Source organism: Argentina silus, assembly GCF_951799395.1.
Source record: "Argentina silus genome assembly, chromosome: 9".
Taxonomy (NCBI): Eukaryota; Metazoa; Chordata; class Actinopteri; order Argentiniformes; family Argentinidae; genus Argentina; species Argentina silus.
Genome location: NC_139663.1, coordinates 18,903,359 through 18,923,515, shown reverse-complemented (window position 1 = coordinate 18,923,515; position 20,157 = coordinate 18,903,359). Strand labels below are relative to the sequence as shown.

The following is a 20,157-nucleotide window of genomic DNA, read 5'->3' as shown; positions in this document are numbered from 1 at the left end:
TGTTGCCAAAAAATAATAATGAAGGGGCTCGTTCCTCTGCTGACTGGTGTACCCCCTTTTCATAATCACACATAACATACGTTTGATGTAATGGTTGAAAAAAGATTAGAGAATATATAGGCTTTAATATATATGGGCACTGTTTATATATATAGACAGTGCCCTGCGTAAGTAATGGGACAGTGAAGAATTGTGTCTTTAAGTATTATTATTGAACTATTTAAGGCCACCAAAAGTGATGGGACAGATTTATCAAATGTCCAAATTAAGCACTCATGTTTGGTATTTGTTTGGCAATCATTTGCTCCCTGAAGTGTGTGACCCATTAACCCCATCAGATGCTGGGTATCTCCTCTGGTGATGCTTTGCCAGGTCTGTACTGCAGCCATCTCCAGTTGATTGTTTTGAGGACGTTTGTCTTAAGTCTCCTCTTCATAAAATTAAATGCATGTTCAATAGGATTTAAATCTGGAGATTGACTTGGCCAGTCAACAGCTTACCACTTTTTGGCCCTGAAAAACTCCTAGTTGCTGTGGCAGTATGTTTTGCGTCATTGTCCTACTGTATGATGAAGCACTGTCCAATGAGTTTGGAGGCATTTGCTTGTACTTGGGGTGACACAATGTTTCTGTACACTTCAGAATACATCCTACTGCTGCCATCAGCAGTTACATCATCAATGAAAACAAGTGAGCTAGTTTCAGTGGAAGCCATACATGCCCAAGCCATAACACCCCTTCCACCATATTTCACAGATGAGGTGGTATGCTGTGGATATTGGGCAGTTCTTTTTTTCTCCACACATTACTCTTGCCATTATCTTTGTATCATCTGTCCACATACCTTTTTCCAGAACTCTGCAGGCTCTATTAGGTACTTTTTAGCAAACCGTAAGATGGCCGTCCTGTTTTTGTGACTAACTAGTGGTTTGCAGATGGTAGTTTGACAACTTCACGCCTACCTCCTGGAGAGTGTTCCTGATCTGTGGGATAGTTGTTTTGGGGGTTTTCCTAATCATGGTGAGCAACCGAAGCAGTCATCCACTGTAGAAGTCTTCCTTGGCTTACCAGGCTGTTTGAGATTTCTGAGCTCACCAGTGCTTTCTTTCCTTTTAATAATGTTCCAAACTGTTGAGTGATTGATTTAAGGATTTGGCTATGTTTCTGATCGATATTTTCAGATATTTCAGCCTCATGACGGAACACACCTGACAAACCAGAAACAGCTGTCAAGTCAATTGTTTGATTTCAAATTCAAACTTTTGGAGTGTAGAGCCAAAAGAAGAAATAATGCTTCACTGTCCTATTACTTACACAGGGAACTGTATATAATATTTTGAGCAATAATACAAGAGGGTGTGCTATATCGTGGATATCGGAATGGTAGCTGAGTATTGTCGACCATCGTAGCCGTACTGATATCCTAGATATAGTACACCCTTGAGTGTGTTATTTCTTTTATACAACAGGTTTACACTGACAGCAACAATTCTGACTACAAGCAATGGTGCGATTGTAATTTTTTCATTATATATTGTATTGGTTTATGTCCTTATATCATAACGGCTGGAATGCTTTTCGGCCAATCCCAGTTTTTGATTTGGTCAACCTGTTGTATCCATATGAATATATCCTGATTAAGAACTCAACGAAATGTGAAAATTGTGCAGGGGGTGAATAGAGGAATGAAAGTCTATACTTAGAATTTAGATTTAGAATTTAGATTTAGAATTAAGGAGACATAGAGTATTTCATTCTTTCCATCCTTTCCTCTCCCCCTCTTTCAGACAGACAGTATTGAGCAGGCAACAGAGGACCCTGGACAGGAGGAGGTGGTGCAGCAGTGTATGGCCAACCAGGGCTGGCTGGAAACGCTCTTCAACTCCTTTATCGAGCTGCTGACCCTGAGCACCAAGGCCTGAGGACGAGGCCATGCGCTGGGAGAGATGCAAGACGGAGATGTATACAGTATTTAGGAGACAAAGAGAGGAGGAGAGTGGAGGACACTGGACCGTACCAAGAGCAACAGAAGGAGGATTCCGACCCCACTGAATCCTTGCTCAGAGAGCAAGCGGTGTTTTTTCGGTTTGAAAGAAGGTTTGGTTTTAACTTAAAATGACACTATGAACTATTTTTTATTGTTTTTCTTTTCATTTTTTCTTTTTTTTTCTTCTCATGAAGTATTCTCTTGACTTTAAGGAAAGAGATGGAAGGAGGAGAACTGAGGAGTAAAGTGAAAATTGTGAATGTTTGAAAAGGGTACAACGCCCCTCTATACCTGAACAGGGAAAGCAGGGGGCTACAGTGAATCAGTTAGCACTACAAGAAAGATTGTTCTTGTGATCTACATTCAAACACATGCACACGCACACACACAAGCGCACACACAAACGCACACACACACACACAAACACACACACACACACACACACACACACACACACACAGACACTATATGTATACAGTAAATATGTATTAATTATGATTTGTATTATTTATACGAGGACATTTTTTTATAAGTACCCTCCCTAGCTGGGATTGTTTGCTGTTATTATTTCAAATAATAATGTTTTATTTGGGTATACATGAAATGGCACTCCCAATGGCACTCCCCCAATCCTTGTTCAATCCCTTGTTCAAAAGCTGGAGGAACAAAATTGAGGTGAAGGGGAGGGGGGATGAGAGCACTATTATGTTGTTCTCGTTTTCTGTCTGCTGAAAAGACTAGAATGAGGGAAGAAATGTATTTAAAACTAAGCAAACTGTTCTTTCTGTTTGTTCTTCAAAAGACAACAAGAGAGGAGTTAATGCCTGAAGTAAACAAAAAAAGAAATAAGTATGTGTCCATTTTCTCAAAGAAAATGTGGCGTTTTAGGAAGGTTTAACGGTTAAAAGGCGTAAAAAATGTGTTTATTGTTCGTTTTTTATCTGTTTGTTGTTTATTATGATAATTATTATTTTAGAGGTTTACCTATTTGTTGAAACTCTTGAAGGGCATTTTTGTGTGTAAATATTGTACAGCTACTTCAGTCTCTATGCCCAGTTCCTCTTCTGTACATGAACTTCCTGTATTTGACAAAAACAAATAAAAATGTTAAAATTATGAAAATGACAGGGAAAAACTATCTCAGGTGTATTATTTTTATTTTGTTTTACAAAATCTTAAAACCTTCATTCCTGTATATGATATTATATGATACCAATTCCTGATATTATGATAGTTCTATTCATGATATCATACTGAACTTAATTGGTGAATGGGTCAGAAATGCACACATCCAATGCAGCCTTCAAAAGGGCTGGGTTGGAGATGAAACTTATTGTGAAACACTGCAAACTGGAGACAATCTGGGGGAGGTGTTCCCTACCATATGTAGCCACACAGAAAACTGTAGGCCATCTATTTTACATGAAGTAGTCTTATCTCGCTCCCGTACACCACTTGTATGGTGTTCTCTGAGCTCCAATTATTCAATAATTTCCACTCATGTCTGGTACCAATCTATTCGACAAAACTAAAGCAATGTCTTAGCAAATGTTGCTGGCTCTTTACTGGGGCCATACGGCTCAAAGTAGTCTATCTGAACTGCATAGGACACATGCCCTCCATAAGTACTGGAAAGAGGAAGCATTTAGTCTTCGTTTAGCTCTATACTCCAACAGAATTTAAATCAAACAATTACTACAGTGCATTCGGAAAGTATTCAGACCCCTTCACTTTTTCCACATATTGAAGCGAGATTCTCTGGTCTGATGAAACCAAGATTGAACTCTTTGGCCTGAATGCCAAGTGTCACGTCTGGACCCAGTGTCACGTTTACGTTAGTGAAAAAAAAAAAAATCAGCCTCTGAAGTTTCCAATATCCAATCAGATTTAGTCACGTTAATCATTTTCTTCAACATGAAAATGCTGACGAATCAAAACATATTCTCAGTGAAGTCCCAGAAGAGTTTCAGAATTGCTTTTAATTTTCATAAAGTCAGATTTGCTGAGATCTAAGCCAGACACTATAACAGGAATGATGTACTTCTATTTCAACATGGGAAATATTATGCAAAACAAATATTTATGTACATATACAGTGCGCTGTGTAAGTAATGGGACAGTGACAGCATTTTTTTCTTATTGTGACTCTTTGGATTTGAAATCAAACAATTACTAGGAGGTTAAAGTAGAGACTCTCAGCTTTTATTTGATGGTATTTGTGTACATATTGGTTTCACCATTCAGAAATTACAATGCATATTCCCCTGGTTTCAGGGTACCCACAAATGATGGGACAGATTTATTGAATGTCCAAATAAAACACTCATGTTTTGCCTGAAATCTGCGACCCATTGACCCCACCAGATGCTGGATGTCTTCTCTGGTGATGCTTTGCCAGGCCTGTACTGCAGCCATCTTCAGTTGTTGTTTGTTTTAAGGTATTTCCTTTTTGTTTTTTTGAGGAGATCCAAGTTTCTCTATGATTTCTATGAACTGATTTCTTTGTGTCACTGTGACAACTACACTGTGAAAATGTCCTCTGTCATTTCTATTTTCCTGTGAGGTGGGGGGGGGGTGCAAAATATTTCTTCCCCAAACCCCACCCCTTTACCACTCTTCAAGCTAATTGCAATGCACCCTTGAACATTAGTGGGGGTTATTCACGCTCAAGGGCAGAACCAGAACCAGAAAAGAGAGGATAATGGAAGCAACGGTGTGGTTGCCATGGTGAGAAACAAATCTTAGAACCTTTTTTTTTGCTCTGCTCCTTTTTGCTGCTTTGTTGTTTTGTTCAAGCAGAATCTACCTTGCTGAAAGCAGATCTGAACGGGTGCCACCAAAGTAAATTTCTTTCAAATCAAGGGTTGAACGGCGCTAGATATACAGGGGGACTATGCATAAAAAGTGTACATACCAATATGTACACAAATACCATCAAATAAAAGCTGAGCATCTCTACTTTAATCTCATAGTAATTGTTTGATTTTGGAGTGTGGAGCCAAAAGAGGAAGAAATGCTTCATTGCACCATTACTTATGCAGGGCACTTTTACAGGACACTGTAAAACAATTGCATATTACTCAATTCAACTTCATTCCATCAATCCAGGAGATTTATTGAAATTCCAATTCCAAGCATCGAGAAGTGCCATTTATTCTTATTTATTTATTTACTATTTATTTATTCATGCATTTTCAAACAAGGGTTTTTCATTTATTTAACGGTAATTTCAATTTACTTAATTTAAATGGAATAGACAGCAACCCTGTTCGCCATTCTATTCTGTTACACCATCTCTTTTAACCAGTGTTCCATGGGCCTCTGTTTCACTATTTATTTATTTCCCCTCCTCTACATCAATCAATTTGTTACACTTTCTATCTCTCTCTCCCTTTGTCTCTGCTCATGTTCCCTTTCCTCTTCCTTCTGTCCCCTCTGTGTCTCTACAATCTTCTTTCAGCCACCCCGCTCTCTCCGTCCCTCTCTTGTACTCATCCCTCCCTTTCTCTACCTCCTTCTGCCTACTGATCCATCTCTTCATCACTCTCTTCCTCTGATTCTTCCTCCTCCTCTTCCAGAGTGCATCCCATCATCTGACCACACAGGGGTGTTAGTTTCCCCTCTGCTGTCACTCCCATGGGCTGGATGATCTTGTCCCTGAGATAAAGTGAATGGGCAGGTTAGCTTTAAACCCACACACTCAGCCTATCTTCACAAAGCATTTCACGTATGTTTGATGGCAACCCCCCCCCCCCCACACACACACACACACACACCGTGAGAGCCTATTGAACATGCTTATGAGCCGCCGTGCCTCCGCCTCCTTCTCCTCCTCTGTCATGCCCTCCATAGGGTCAGGCTGCTCCTCCTCCACTCGTCCCGTCACCGGGTTAATCCGTCCTTTGGCCTCTCTGTACTCTTCCGTATCTGAGTCAGAGTCGCTGGAGTACTGGGCATGTGCCGCCGATCCACCGCCGCCCAGCAGGCCACGAGCAGCCAGCAAACCTGCCGCGTTCCCATAACCTGTGTACTTCACGAAGCGACTCACTGCGAGGAGAAGAGAACCAACCAATAGTTACCTCAGTGAGGTACGTGACATGTTGAATGTAGTGCATGTCAAATTATATTTAGCAATACAAGTAATCCTACCAAGAACAGGAGAGAATCATGTGAGGGTAACACTGTGTTTGAACCCTCGAACCTGTCATAAGTCCCATGCAGTGACACAATAAGGACACAGCCACAGATGACTCACATTACATTCATTTCTCATCATGAACTCAAATCATGCTCCAATCAAAGAACACAAATCCTCAACACCACGATACAACATTTGGTAACATAGAAGTCAAGCCCTTTGTTGTGAGGTTTACATAAATAATGTAAAAAAAAAATACATTATAGATGTATAAACCGTCTATAAACAGTTATAATAAACTAACCTAAGCCATCATGGCTGTGAGCTTATGATAACTGACAAGACTGTTGTTGGCAAATAACTGCTAGCCCACAAGCTTGTCAAAAGGCCTACATAACATACTTGAACCCTCTGTCATAAGGCCTACATAACAATACAACTTTTGTTGTCTATTAATTGCTCAACGCAAATTATCTCTTTGCATACAAATGTCATATTTAAAAGTAGTTTTCAGTAGTGAGTGTGAGTTCAGCTCAATGTGTTTCTGCACTCGAACCAGGTTAAAAACGTGTAAATCTGGCCCTAGTAAATAAGTGTGATAGGAATATGACATGAGTACCATTCTCTTTGCAGAGCACAAAAAGCAGCTCCGCGGCGCAGTGTTTGATGTCTGTGTCCACGTGGGTCATGAGTCTGACCAGACGACCCCTCACTGTTGCCCCCTGCTCCGGCCTGAGGGCCACGTCCCTCAGTGGGGGCAGGATCTGGTGGGGGGGTGACAGAGTGTCATATCACAGTGAAATGGACACAAGATGGACATACTTGGACCGCAGAGTCACAAACTGAATAAATACATTTTTGACTTGCGCAGTGGCCCTTCCATTTGGAAATTCATTTAATTTGAGTGGACACTCTATTCTGATTGAAGTGTTTACATGAGGGTGTTTTATTCAGTTTATTCTATTATTTACAGTGTCAATTGTTTGATTTAAAATCCAAACCTTTGGAGTGGAGAGCCAAAAGAAGAAAGAATTCTTCACTGTCCCATTTCTTACGCAAGGCATGTTATTTGGACTATTAACCGAATATAAGGTTGCATATGCAGTCAATGTTAAGAATTTAATGCCTGTTAATAAATCATTCATGAAGCATCTGATGAGAAATATACACACTCCAGGCACCCTCCAAATCAAAGGATCCAACACAGACTAAGTACATAACAAAAACATCATACTCTCACTAGATTATCAATTAAAACCAATACAGAAATCCAACCTGACATGGGGCAAGTAGCATAGCCTCGAGAGCTAACGGAAGTCCTCAGCTCTCAGGCAATTCTAACCCATCTCATTTACACATACTCATTACCCTAAAGTAAGATTTAACATAAACATACGTGTATTGTATACTGTAGGTCCACAGTGAGATGGGGATATTGACTTTATCTACTTTGCAGGTGTTGTAAAATGATTTCACAATCTAGCTTTGAGGGAGAGGGAGAGAAAATAAAGTGAATAGTGCAGGGAGAAAGGGACAGAGAAGAAAAAAAAGAAAAGAGTGAAGATGTTGAAATAGAGAGAAATACCTGTTGTCTGAGGTAATGGCGAGTCTCCCGGTGTGCTTGGCAGCTCTCAGTCAACAGATTCAGCACAGGGGTCAGTTTCTCCTTCAACTTTTGACCCTTCATAACAAGAAGCACATGCTTATGTCACTGTATGCTCCTTCAATCTAGTACGTCTTAAAGGTAGGCTCAGTCATTTCCAGTTTTGCTAGCTGTACGTCATTTGTTTATATAAAGATAAAAGTATCAGGTCACGATTTTGTAAATATAAAAGTGAGCAACTGACATTAACTATTATTATGTCAACAATATAACATCGTAACACCTAACTTTCAGTGCATGCAAAAATGACACTGTTTTGTTACTTGAAATTCAGTGACTTAAGATGTCTTATGATATTTGTTGTGTCATGTTTATGACAATATTATGACTTTGTTATGACATTAAGTTAAAATAAAGTGTTATGATACAGTTCATAAGAGCACATGTGAGTACAAAGCCGTGTTCTTCAACGTATGAACCCTAACCCTAAGGACAACCAAATATAATTGCTAATGTTTGGTTATGATAACTATAAGAACATGCTTATTACACATAACTTAAACAATATTTTTATGACAGTTCTAATTCATTCTAAAATGTGTAATTTAACCATGAATATCTGCAAACATCTCTCTCATCTAACCCCCTCAAAGCAACACACTCCTTGTGGGAATCTCAATAGTCTGAAGTGGCTTCCTCTCTATGCTTCCTTGCCTTCATTCACTCTGATATGAAAGTCAACTTGAAAGCAAATGCTTGTGCTGTCGCCATACCGTGGTCGCTTTCACATCGGTGAAGATAAAGAAAAGGAGACAACGAGAAAAACCACTGTAGACTGTTGAGATGTAGCCCCTCTGGTTCCCCTTCCATCCCTCTCCCCCCTCTCCTCCCCTGACCTACCAAGTCCAGCCTTCTCGTCATGAAGAGCAGGAGGGCGTGGACGCAGTCCATGTTGACCCCCTCACACTCCCTTGAGCCCCCTGTCACACGCGCCGACAGCAGGACGTCGAGACATTTCAGGGGCAGGGCGGAGAGGACGTTCACTGTGTGCCTATGAGGGGTTATGTACAGTAAAGTGCCCTGTGTAAGTAATGGGACAGTGAAGCATTTTTTCTTCTTTCGGCTCTACACTCCAAACTATATTAATATTGATGGTATTTGTTTCACCATTCAGAAATTACAACACTTTTTTAGTCCCCCTATTTCAGGGTACCCAAAAGGACAGATTTATTAAATGTCCAAATTAAGCACTCATGTTTACTATTTGGTAGACAATCCTTTGTATGCAATAACTGCCTGAAGTCTGTGACCTATTGACCCCACCAGACGCCGGGTATATTCTCTGGTGATGTTCTGCCAGACCTGTACTGCAGCCAGTCTTCAGTTGTTGTTTGTTTTGAGGTCTTTTTGCCTAAAATCTTATCATCAGGAAATTAAATGCATGTTCAATTGGATGTAAATCTGAAGATTGACTTGGTAATGTTCATTAAAGGGTGTGGTCTGGTTGTTAAGAATTAATTTTAACCTCTCTGATTATGCCTAGGTCTCCTATAAAACATTTCTCTGGGTCATGAGTCAATCCCCAAATGGCCTGTGAACATGGTCTTCAAATGGCCTCCAAACATGGTTTTGTTTTGTCTAAGCATACACCAACCCTGTTGTAAATGTATTGCCTATCGCCCAAAACAACAGATGGTCTGCATCAAGGACAAAGTCGATAAAGCTAGTTTTTGCCTTGTCATTCTGGGGTATTGTGTGTGGATTGATGGCAACATTTTTTAAATTTAATTTTAAATTGAGTCTATAACATAAAAACATGTCTGAATACTTTCCGAAGGCACTGTATATGTATGTTATAACCTTGAACCAAGGAACCAAGAAATAGCTTTGAACCAGGGGAGGCTGGTCTAATTCGGAGGGACGGGCTCCTTGTAATGCATGGAATGGAATGAGGAATGGTATTAAACACGTGCTTGATACCATTCCTCATTCTATTCCGTGCATTAGAATGAGCCTGTGTGTTTGATACCATTCCTCATTCCCTTCCATGCATCCCAATGAGCCCATCCTCCTCTACCAGTCTCCCCCGCCTTTAACCATGCAAGCACACAAGAAATGTAGTGACAGTTCAGACGACAATTACAGGGAAACACAAGAGGGCAACAAAAGCTTTTCTACCCTTGTAGTTCCTCAGTGAGGTCTTCTGTGTTACAGGATAGCAGCAGGCAGTGACGTAGCACTGCGGCCAGGCGGCGATAGAGAGAAGCATTCTCCTGAGGGTGCAAGGAAGAGAAATAAGGTCCTGCGGCTGAGTCCCCTCCGCTCTCTCAGTTGATTTGGATTTGACAAACGTGTGTCCATCACATAAGTGCTTACTTGCACCAAGTAGGTCAATTGAGAAGCAAACTTTATGAAGTAAGATAATGAGTGTTCACTTGGGAGGCAATGGAAACCTGCATTTCTCCCTCTGAGATTATCATTTGAAGCCTGATTGATTGTGTGGTCTTCCCATCACATCATCATAAAATTATTATCACAAACCTGGCAAAGTCACAGGAATACTAATTTTAGGTGACCTCAGATTATAATTTCACATACAAAAAGTCAGCTGTCTTCTGCTGCAACATCTTCTGCTTCTGACATTTGTAATGTCATGCTAATAACAGTGTAAAGACCTCAATGTGAAGTGTGGCATTTTGGCCTGCTCTTTCACCTCATCTGGATCCTGCTTGTGGAAGGTGTATGTGATGTTGAACAGGGTCTTGAGGATCTCAATGGCCCGCTGTGACACCTCCTTGGTGATAGGGGGCGCTCTGTGGTCGGTCAGTACTTCATAGACCTCCCCCCACTGCACTGCCAGACACTGCTCCAGGGCAGCGGTCAGCATGGAAACTCCTCGTTCCTGGGAGAGAAAAAGGAAAGGAAAGCGAGAAGAAGAGATGGAGGAAGGAGTGCAATGAGACCTCACTCAGTTGGCGATCACACTATAATCTTTTTCAGAAGAGGCTGTGCCTTTCTTTCCATTGTTTTCGACAGTGCGGATGTGTTTGCCACACTCCTTCATCTCTCCCTTTCTTGGTGGAGCACTCTGGGAGCCTCAAGTTGAAAAATAGCATTTGTTTCGCTCCAGAATGCTGATGCCTTTGCCTGGCTCCCTGTCCAGACCATGTGGTGTGAGTTAGCAAAACATAATGCTGCATCCTCAGAGCATGTGATGATCAGCTGGCAGCCGTCTTTACGGACATATTCAACCTCTCCCTGTCCCAGTCCATAATCCCCAACTGTTTCAAGGTGACCACTATTGTTCCTGTGCCCTAGAAAACTATCACCCTGTAGCTCTCACATCTGTCATCATGAAGTGCTTTGAGAAGCTGGTCAAGGCCCACATCAACTCCACCTTACCAGACACCCTGGACGCACTCCAATGTGCACACTTCCCCAACAGATCCACGGATGACGCAATCGCCATTGTGCTGCACACTGCTCTATCCCGCCAAGAGGAACCCTGATGTGAGAATGCTGTTCATTGAACACAGTTCAGCGTTCAACAACTTGTTCCCTCCAAGCTCGTCACCAAGCTCAGGGCCCTGGGTCTGAACACTTCCCTTTGTAACTAGATCCTGGACTTCTTGACGGGCAGACCCCAGGTGGTGAGGATAGGCAGCAACACCTCCTCCACACTGACTCCCCTCCCTGTTCACCCACTACTGTGTGGTCTATTAAAGATAAATCAATTCTGCCCCCCTTCTTGAGATCCCTTCCCCCAATGGGACAAAATGGCCACACTGTGATCTCTCACTTTGATGCTTAAAGGCCCTTGGAATGTGTGAATATTGAAGTGTAATTTGACTGGTAGTCAAATGCCTACTTTCAATTAAACAGTTTACTGGCCATGCATTGCCAATTATGCTTGTGTATTTACCTGCTGCAGTTGCACCCTGAGCTCAGGCCTCAGAGCTGTCAGTAGGAAAAGTAGTCGCAGTTCATAAAACTGACCACTGGGCGGCTCCATGGCATTGATCCCCTGCTTCATCCTATCTGATAGACCGGGCAGCAGCCTGAGAGAGAGAAGTGATGTCATGGCGGGAGAGAGAAGAATGAAAATAGGGAAAACAGATCGATGACAGATGGGAGGAATGTTAGTGGGGAGAACAGAGATAGAGTGAGAAAGACAAAAAATAAAAAAATTAGAGGGATAGTGAGAAAGAGCGATAGAGAGAAAGAATATAGGGTGCGAAAGAAGAAAGGGGTAGAGGTAAGGATTAGACATGACAAAAGAAAGCCATACCTTTCTATAATAATAAGGATAAACCTATTTCTCCTGTGATGTTTAAAAAATGATCTTGGGTCACCTTACCATACCACCTAACCATACTCTAACCCGAACAACAAAAACAAATCCTGGAGCTCCAAGACAAAGAGGATGATGCAGAGCAAGACGCGTATTAGCATTTTAGGGTAACGCTGCATTGTGGTATACAAGGACCTAAGGTATACCTACATACCTTATCATTCAATAAAAGTGAATGAGTAATGAACAGGAGAAGCAGTAACACTTAAGCCTACACCTGGGCTCCTCCTCCTCAGACCTCTCCATCCCCTAATACATGAACTTAAAAAAAACAACCCAAAAAAACAAACACAACTTGTTTTCTTTCTTTCTCTAGCACTGTCAATGTGGTTTTCGAAGATTTGACTTACGATGACTTGTATAGTTAAATCACTTATTTTAGACAAATGTGCTTATTGTAAGTCGCTTTAAATAAAATCATCTGATAAATGATGGAAATGTAAAATGTAAATGTCAATATAAACATATGGCACTCCCTAAAATCATGGCATTTTGCCCCTTAACGGCATTTCGCCCACCCTACAACTATTGTGACTCTGACCGCCATAAAACAATACAAGCTTGCTAGCAGTAGCAACCTAGACTGTGTTCAACTTGCTTTTCAAAGTGTGAATATTAGTGTTGTATTCGTAATGCTTGTTTAGCTTAGCTAACAGTAGCCAAGCCAGCCAAATACCACCTCTTCTACGGTGGGCATTACTCGTTGCTTAACCTTGTTGAGACCAGGCTTTCCTAGCTCGGGAAGCCTGGTGAATTGCTTTGCAGAAAGCAGCTACAAAGGGGTGGAAACCTGTGAAATGAGCGAGGCCTCGCCACACGTCAAAACCAATCATATACCTCATGCCTTCATCGACTAGATTTTGTCTATAGAGCACACTTCTGGCAAAACAGAATTACGTTTTTCTTTCCGGTTTTCTTCCATTTTCCTCAATGTTGCATTCTAGCAATGGCAACAACTCTCATACAAAATAGTCCTACCTCGTCCGAAAAGACGACACACATAACAACAAGTAATGACAAAATTCTCCAGGTCTCCAAAGGAGGCATGAGAACAATAGAGGTATAGCAAGACTGGTTGCTCTATGGGCAATGCAAACAGTGCACACTGTGTATCCGCTTATATTACCACCAACACCTTCACTTTCTCTCACCTCAGTGCGCTGGCCCTCTCCTGCGCCCTCTGGCTGTTGTAGATGACATTACACAGGGCTTTCATGGCCTCCCTCCTCCACACATCCCTGTCTTCCTCTTCCTCCTGGTCCTCCTCATCCCTCTCTTCCTTGGCATCCTTTTTTCCACGGGCTAGCACTCCGTAAGAAGCGCCCTCGCCTCTCGAGTTGGCCCCTGCAGGGCAGGACTGGGCGCTCGTCTGGGGCAAGGAGTGCTGGGTCGCCCTAGCGGTAGCATCATCGCCCCCCGTAGCCGCTAATGGGCTAGCATCAGTGACTGCGGCAGCCTGGCAAGCATTCACTTCCGGGTCGCTCTGTTTACAAGCACCAGTGGTGATGTCGTCATGCTGAATCTGGCTATATGCCTCCGCATAGTAATCTTCCTCTCCCTCCTCGTCCTCTTCCTGGCCCTCGAGGATGGGCAGGGAGGTGATGCCCCCCAGGCGGGCGAGGGTGAGGAGGGCGGTGTCAGTCACCAGGGGTGCCAGGGCCTGCCGGTCACGGGAGAGGATGCGCAGCGTGCGTAGGCACACCCGCAGCACCCCCGGCTGGAGCTGGGTACGGATGAACCACACCAGAGCTGCGGCCAGCCTCTGATAGGAAGAAGGGTGGGAGAGATGGGAGGGATGGGAGGGATGGGAGAAAGAAGGAGGAACAAGAGAGGAGATGGCAGAAAGATGGATGAACGAGGAAGGAGAGTATGGGGAAAAGGAGAGAGATGGAGAGAGATGAGATGGACGGAGAGAGGAAAGGAGTGAAGAGACAGGGATACAAACAGTCAGCCTACACACGTGGGCTAGAGAGAATCCCACTGACCCCCCCCACCCCATCCTGTACTTTTGGACTATATTGAGGCAGACATGAAGGGGGCAGGGAGGAGCAAATGTGTTGGATATAGTGGAGAAAGTGGTGAATCACTTCATCAAAATCTGGCACAGACACACACACGCACACACACACACACACACACACACACACACAGTGACTCACCCGTCTGAGTATAAGATCGGGGTCCTCGGCATCGTCTGAGTCAGAATTGAAATCCGAGTCCGAGTCAGGAACATAGTCCCTCACTTTGTTTATCCTGAACTGATGAAGAGAGAAGATGGAGGGTGACAGAGACAGACGTGGAGACATTATAGGATTGATTATAGGGATAGTCACTTTGACTGAAAACCCACTCACCTCACCTAGAAAAGAACACCCAGTCCCGGCGTAAAGGGAAGGTTCAGGTGAAATATCATCTTACCCTGAGTTTGCCTCATAGGCCAGGAGTGAAAGCCATCCCTTTAACTAAATGGCAATACTCTTTCTTCTACATTGTCACAAGCATGACAGTCATTATAAGTTGTCACAAGGACCGATCCATAATTTGTAATGCATGATACCTATTAGCCTGAAGTAATGTCTTACTGAATTTCACGATGTCTCTTGATGGCTTAATTCATCTACGCTAGAAGACAACACTTGTAAGCTCAACAGAGGGCCAGTGAGTTAGTTCAGTGTTAATGAAGTGAAATCTGTAAGGGTGAATGGGATGAATACTCTTGGGTCAAACAGATTTGGGATGCGCAGACACGCTGGCACACATATACACACACACACACACACACACACACACACACACACACACACACACACACACACACACACACACACACACACACACACACACCACACACACACACACACACCTCTAATGAAACACTGAGGGTGAGTGAGCAAATAGAGATTAGCGTAATGTAGAGTAAGGACCTGTCAGCTCATCGCTCATCCCCCCCCCCCCCCCCCCCTCTCTGATGCTATGATGTTTTTTTTACCTCCTCCAGCTCTTGTTGCTGCAGTCATTCGTTCACACAGTAGTGGAATGAGCCATCGTAGGGTGAAATAAAAAGAAAGAAAACGGAAAACAGTGATTTATGACATCAGCATGAAGACATATGACAGAGAGAGGAGGGAGATCAGGATGAGGAGGAGAATAAAGTGGGAGGTGGAGAGACAGTGAGTGGAAGGAAAACATAATGGGGGTGGCGAGGAGAGAAGAGAGAGATAGATGGAAAGTAAGAAATTAAGAAAAGAAAACAGAATGAAACATCAAAAGAAGGAGGGTAAAACAATACAATAATAACACAACAATAGTTTTCTTCCCTTTCTCTAGTACGGTGACTGCTTGTGACTGATGTACAGTTGATTCACCTACTTTAGATAACTTGCTTATTGTAAGTCACTCTGGATAAAATGTAAATGTAAAGAAGCAAGTGACAGAGAGATATAGAGGGAGTTTATGCTCAAGCAGTAGAGGTGAGTAGAGGTGCTACCCTAAATTACAAAGTCACTGCATTGAAAGCAACTGCACTGCACTGATACGCGATACTCTGCCCATTCAAAAAGTCTAGTTTAAATGCTAGTTAAAAACGTGACGTTTCGGTTGTCCTTCAGTGAGAGAAAAGGACAGCGGAGCAGGGAACAGAGAGTGAGAGAGAGGGGGAGAGGGAGAGAGAGGGATAAAGATGAGTGAAGAGGGATGAGTGGGCTTTTAGCTAATTACATGGTTAATCTGAGCCGTTGCTGGCCTGACACCGAGAGGGCATGAGGATCAGGGCCCGTGGAACAGAGAGAGAGAGGGGAGAGAGAGGTAGAAAGAGAGAGTGAGTGTGGAGCAGATAGTACACTCACTAGGGTTTCCGAAAGGGCTGTCGGCAGAGGGGTATACTGTAGGTTTCTATCATTTTAACCCAAAGAACCCTTAATGGTTTTAGTTAAAAACCCTTTTTTCAAAGAGTGTCGAGAGTGAGGAGAGGGGAGATCCCCTTACCTTCCTCCTTTCCTTCTCCTCAACGTTATAGAAGAAGCATTCTGCATACTGTGGAGAGGAAGAGAGATGGAGGGGGGAAGGGAGAACGACAGGTCGGGAATGAGAAAGAGAGTTACAGTGACAGAATGGAGTCATGGATACTTGATCATTCAGTCTCAGACTGCTAGACTAGGAGAGAGATCGCACCTCCAATATTGTCATGACACAGACGGAACCTTTGTGTTGTAGTCATGGTTACAGACCGTAGCTTTTGTGGTAGTCACGAAAACAGACAGAAAGCTACCTCGGTATTGTAGTCATGGTCACAGGCAGTGATATACCTCATTATTGTAGTCACCCAGTTGTGACTGAACCCTGTCCTGATCCCCTTGCTTGATACACTGAATGATCCTCTCCAAGTCCAACGCCATGCCTGAACACCAATGCACAAACATACACAACATTACACTGTGTGTGGGTCATAAACACATGCACACACGCACACGCACACAGACACAGACACAGACACACAGACACAGACACATACACACACACAGACACACGCACACGCACACGCACACAGACACAGACATACGCACGCACGCACGCACGCACGCACGCACGCACGCACGCACGCACGCACACACACACACACACACACACACACACACACACACACACACAGACCAAAGCACTACAAAGTACTGTCCGATGCATAACAATAGTCTCACACAAACTATGAGTACTAAAGCAGTGAAATTATTACACCTGATAGCCTATAACATAGATAGAATATCCTACACTGTCATCGTAACTTATACAACCCTAATATATCCACAAACCTGTCAGTGTCCGTTCGAGGCAGGACACAGATAACAGCCTCAGTGTTCCCTCTGTCTCACTCTCTGTATTTCTCTGTGTCAGTTTCTCACTCTCTTCTTAAGATTTTAATGTAGCTATTAGGTCAGAGAGCTCTTAATCTAATCCCTCTCTCTCTTTCTCTCTCTGTCTGCCACTCTCCCTCAATCCTCCCTAAGCTTTCTCAGGGCACACTTTAGTCCTCTCCATTTTAGTCTCTCTGCTATCCAACTTTTTTTTTTTAAAACTGACTTTAAAATATGTTTTTTTCTTTATTTTTAGAATGAGAAAGTCTTACTTCTAATGACCACCTTACAACTTGGTGATCACATTGGAAAAATGAAAAATGTGCTGGAGCTGGACATAAAAAACGGATCAGCAACTACAACTATATACGCAACTATGTCATGCTCCCTATAGATTTATGTGTAGACCCACAAACATTTTGAAACCACTGGGATCTTCGTTAGACTTTAGATCTTTTTTTTTCCCAGGGATATTCAAATGACTATTACAGCCATCTACAAACCACAGCATCCAATGGGAAATGGAGAGATAATATAATGACACATTTTATCGGGAAATGTTAGCCACCAAGAACAAAAGACAGACAGAGGATGGACAGACAGGCGGACGCACGTACTGACTGACAGCCCGTCAGATTCAGAACGCAACAAGTCGGTGAGGAAGGGGGTCACCATCATCATCAAAGAAGAAGAGGGTGAATAAGTGGGAAGTTGGCCAGGTACTGGCGGTACAGTAATCACCACTGTGACAAGAGAAGGATGGAAAGGGGGCGTTGGATGGAAAAGTGGAGAGGTGAAAGCCTCTGAGGGCTATGGGTCCATTTAATAGAGGTAATTATTAACGGGGGTGGGTGGTGGGGGGGGGGGAGTGAAATGGGGTAGTTATGATTATGATAATTATTAGGGCTCTTAGTGGGTGTTTAATTGAAGGTACAGACAGAGGTATTGGGCATTGGGTCTATGACGGACCTGCATATTGGTTTGGCGACATTGTAGGGGTGGGGGGTGGGGGGTAGAGGAAATGATGGACAGAGAGGTGGGAGACAGAGATAGAGAGGTAGGGGGATATAAAAATACACACACGCACGCACGCACGCACACACACACACACACACACACACACACACACACACACACACACACAAAGTTGTAGGAGATGAGCGCATGAAGAGTGAGTCAGGAGTGAGCTGCTGTAGAGTCTACATAGGTATAACAGCCACCTTCCAAGGTGAGTTACTGTTATCTCTCATTCTCTCCACTCACACAGCAATTTGCTTTCTCTCTGTCTGTGTGTGTGTCTGTCTCTTTCTCACTTTTACACTTTCCAATTGAGCTTTCTCTAGCTCACCCTCTCTCTTTATTCCTTTTGCTCTCTCTTTCTTCCTTTCTCTTTTGGGTTAGGGTTAGAGAGAGAGAGAGAGAGAGAGAGAGAGAGAGAGAGAGAGATGTGTGTGTTAGTGGGTGCATATGTGTGTGTCTCGTTGACTGTGTGTGTGTGTACATAATCTACTTAATGCCATGTGAGTATGTGTGTGCGTGTGTGTGTGTGCATGCGTTTGCGTGTGTGTGTGTGCGTGTCTGTTTACCCTCAACACAAGTATCATGATGAGTGATAATGCTAGAGAACGGAGAAAGAGCAGACTGGGGCACAGATTGGCAAAGAGGGGCATCGTGGAGCAGTGCTGCCACTTCTACTGCAACTACAATGACCTGGAGAATTACTGCAACACTTAGGGGGCTGGAAACTATGCTGCACTTGGGAGCCATAGGTCAAAGAGTCTGGAGATGATAGATGCTAAGTGGGATCCTTGGGACGACACTACCCTAAACCCTAACCCTAAACTTAACCATAACCCTTACCTTAACCCTTACCTTACCTTACCCGTTTTAAATATCAACATCAATGGGGTGACGTTAGAGTTGCGTCATCCCAAGCATCCCACTTTATTTATTGTCCAACTTCATCCCAGGATTTACTGTATGTGGATACATTTACATTTTACATTCATGGCATTTAGCAGACGCCTTTATCCAAAGCAACTTACAACAAATACATTTGTCTATGCGAGTGAATCATCTATCCATCAGTCATCATAAGAAAAAATCATCTTATGATGACTGATGGATAGATGATTCACTCATGTAGACAAATGTAATTGTTTTAAGTTGCTTTGGATTGTTTTTTTTAAATTTATTTATAGGATAGGAGGCCACAAATATTATTACAGTCTTGAAATGTACCTTGTGTTTTCAACTGTGCTATTGTGTTAATAAAAGCATACAAACCTGCAAAATGTCACTCTCCGATAGAGTAAAGATTAATTTGTTTGAAAAAGGTTTTCATGTCATTGAGGATTTCATGAGAACAAAGACAGTATTTGAGGTCCAGGACTGCTTTTCCAAAGTCCTTGCCTGACAGCACTTGTGTGAACTTACATGTTTACATAGTGAGGCAAAAAATTCCACGCATAACAAAATCCATGTTTTAAGTATAAGTTTATCAATATAACCATTTTGGTCAGAAATAAGCAATTTTGTTAAAAACAAAACAAACAAAAAAACTAGCCCAAACTCAAAGTTAAAGTCCTTAGAAAATGAACTATGCATTTTTAAAGACGCATGACGTCATCCAGATTAGTTATCTGCCTGTCCCGTTGACAATTTATTGGTAACAGGTAACACCCCCCTCAAATAAACGTTTGTAATGTTGCCTGTAAAGTTAGAGCAGAGGCACCACTGTGCCCACAAGGCTGTTTTTGCCGGCTTCATTTGTTCCATATTTTCCATCAATGAAATGCTATTTATTCTGTTATTGTATTTGTATTTACCCTTTATTTATCCAGGCGGGTCAGTTAAGAACGAATTATTATTTACAACGACGACCTGGCCAGTGACGACTGGGAAAGCTAAAGTGATTTTGTTACAGCACAGTAAATTATTATGAGGACAACTGAAATATTTTGTGAAAAGCAACCCAGCGAACATTTGACGGATCTTGGACGATGAAATATCAGGCTCCTTTTTGGCCCTAATTCAGAATGCGTCAGATGCTCTAATTACATACATAAATATACCCCCCCCCCCCAAACGGTTGAAACGTATTTAACGGACATGTCTAGTGGGAACTACTTCCTAGCAAACATTTCAACGTCGATTGGCTGTTGAAATCGCGTCCATTGATGGACGGGTTGATGGACCCGACGTCGGAGATGGACGCGATTTCAAGGCCAAT

The 20,157-nt window shown here is 42.7% G+C and overlaps 2 protein-coding genes across 2 annotated transcripts in view; one reads left to right on the top strand and one right to left on the bottom strand.

Annotated features, from left to right (window-relative positions):
• prr12b (proline rich 12b) overlaps nt 1-2,131 on the top strand; it is a gene marked incomplete at its 5' end in the record, with an annotated part of 29,985 nt that extends 27,854 nt beyond the window's left edge. The window contains one exon of the mRNA XM_083677111.1: nt 1,787-2,131. Within this exon, the coding sequence (XP_083533237.1) occupies nt 1,787-1,921 (135 nt within the window). The 3' untranslated portion in view covers nt 1,922-2,131. The remainder of the gene's footprint in view (nt 1-1,786) is intronic.
• A 3,376-nt stretch (nt 2,132-5,507) lies between these two features.
• Nucleotides 5,508-16,472, bottom strand: LOC310809875 (chaperone Ric-8A; the record flags this gene model as incomplete). Its single annotated transcript, XM_083677395.1, has 13 exons — nt 5,508-5,643; nt 5,763-6,033; nt 6,744-6,888; nt 7,710-7,805; nt 8,628-8,778; nt 9,906-10,000; nt 10,441-10,629; nt 11,650-11,785; nt 13,230-13,840; nt 14,238-14,336; nt 15,068-15,085; nt 16,063-16,110; nt 16,383-16,472. 13 exons carry the CDS (start codon nt 16,470-16,472, stop codon nt 5,508-5,510), a joined length of 2,085 nt encoding a protein of 694 aa, XP_083533521.1.
• Between the last annotated feature and the right edge of the window lie 3,685 nt (nt 16,473-20,157).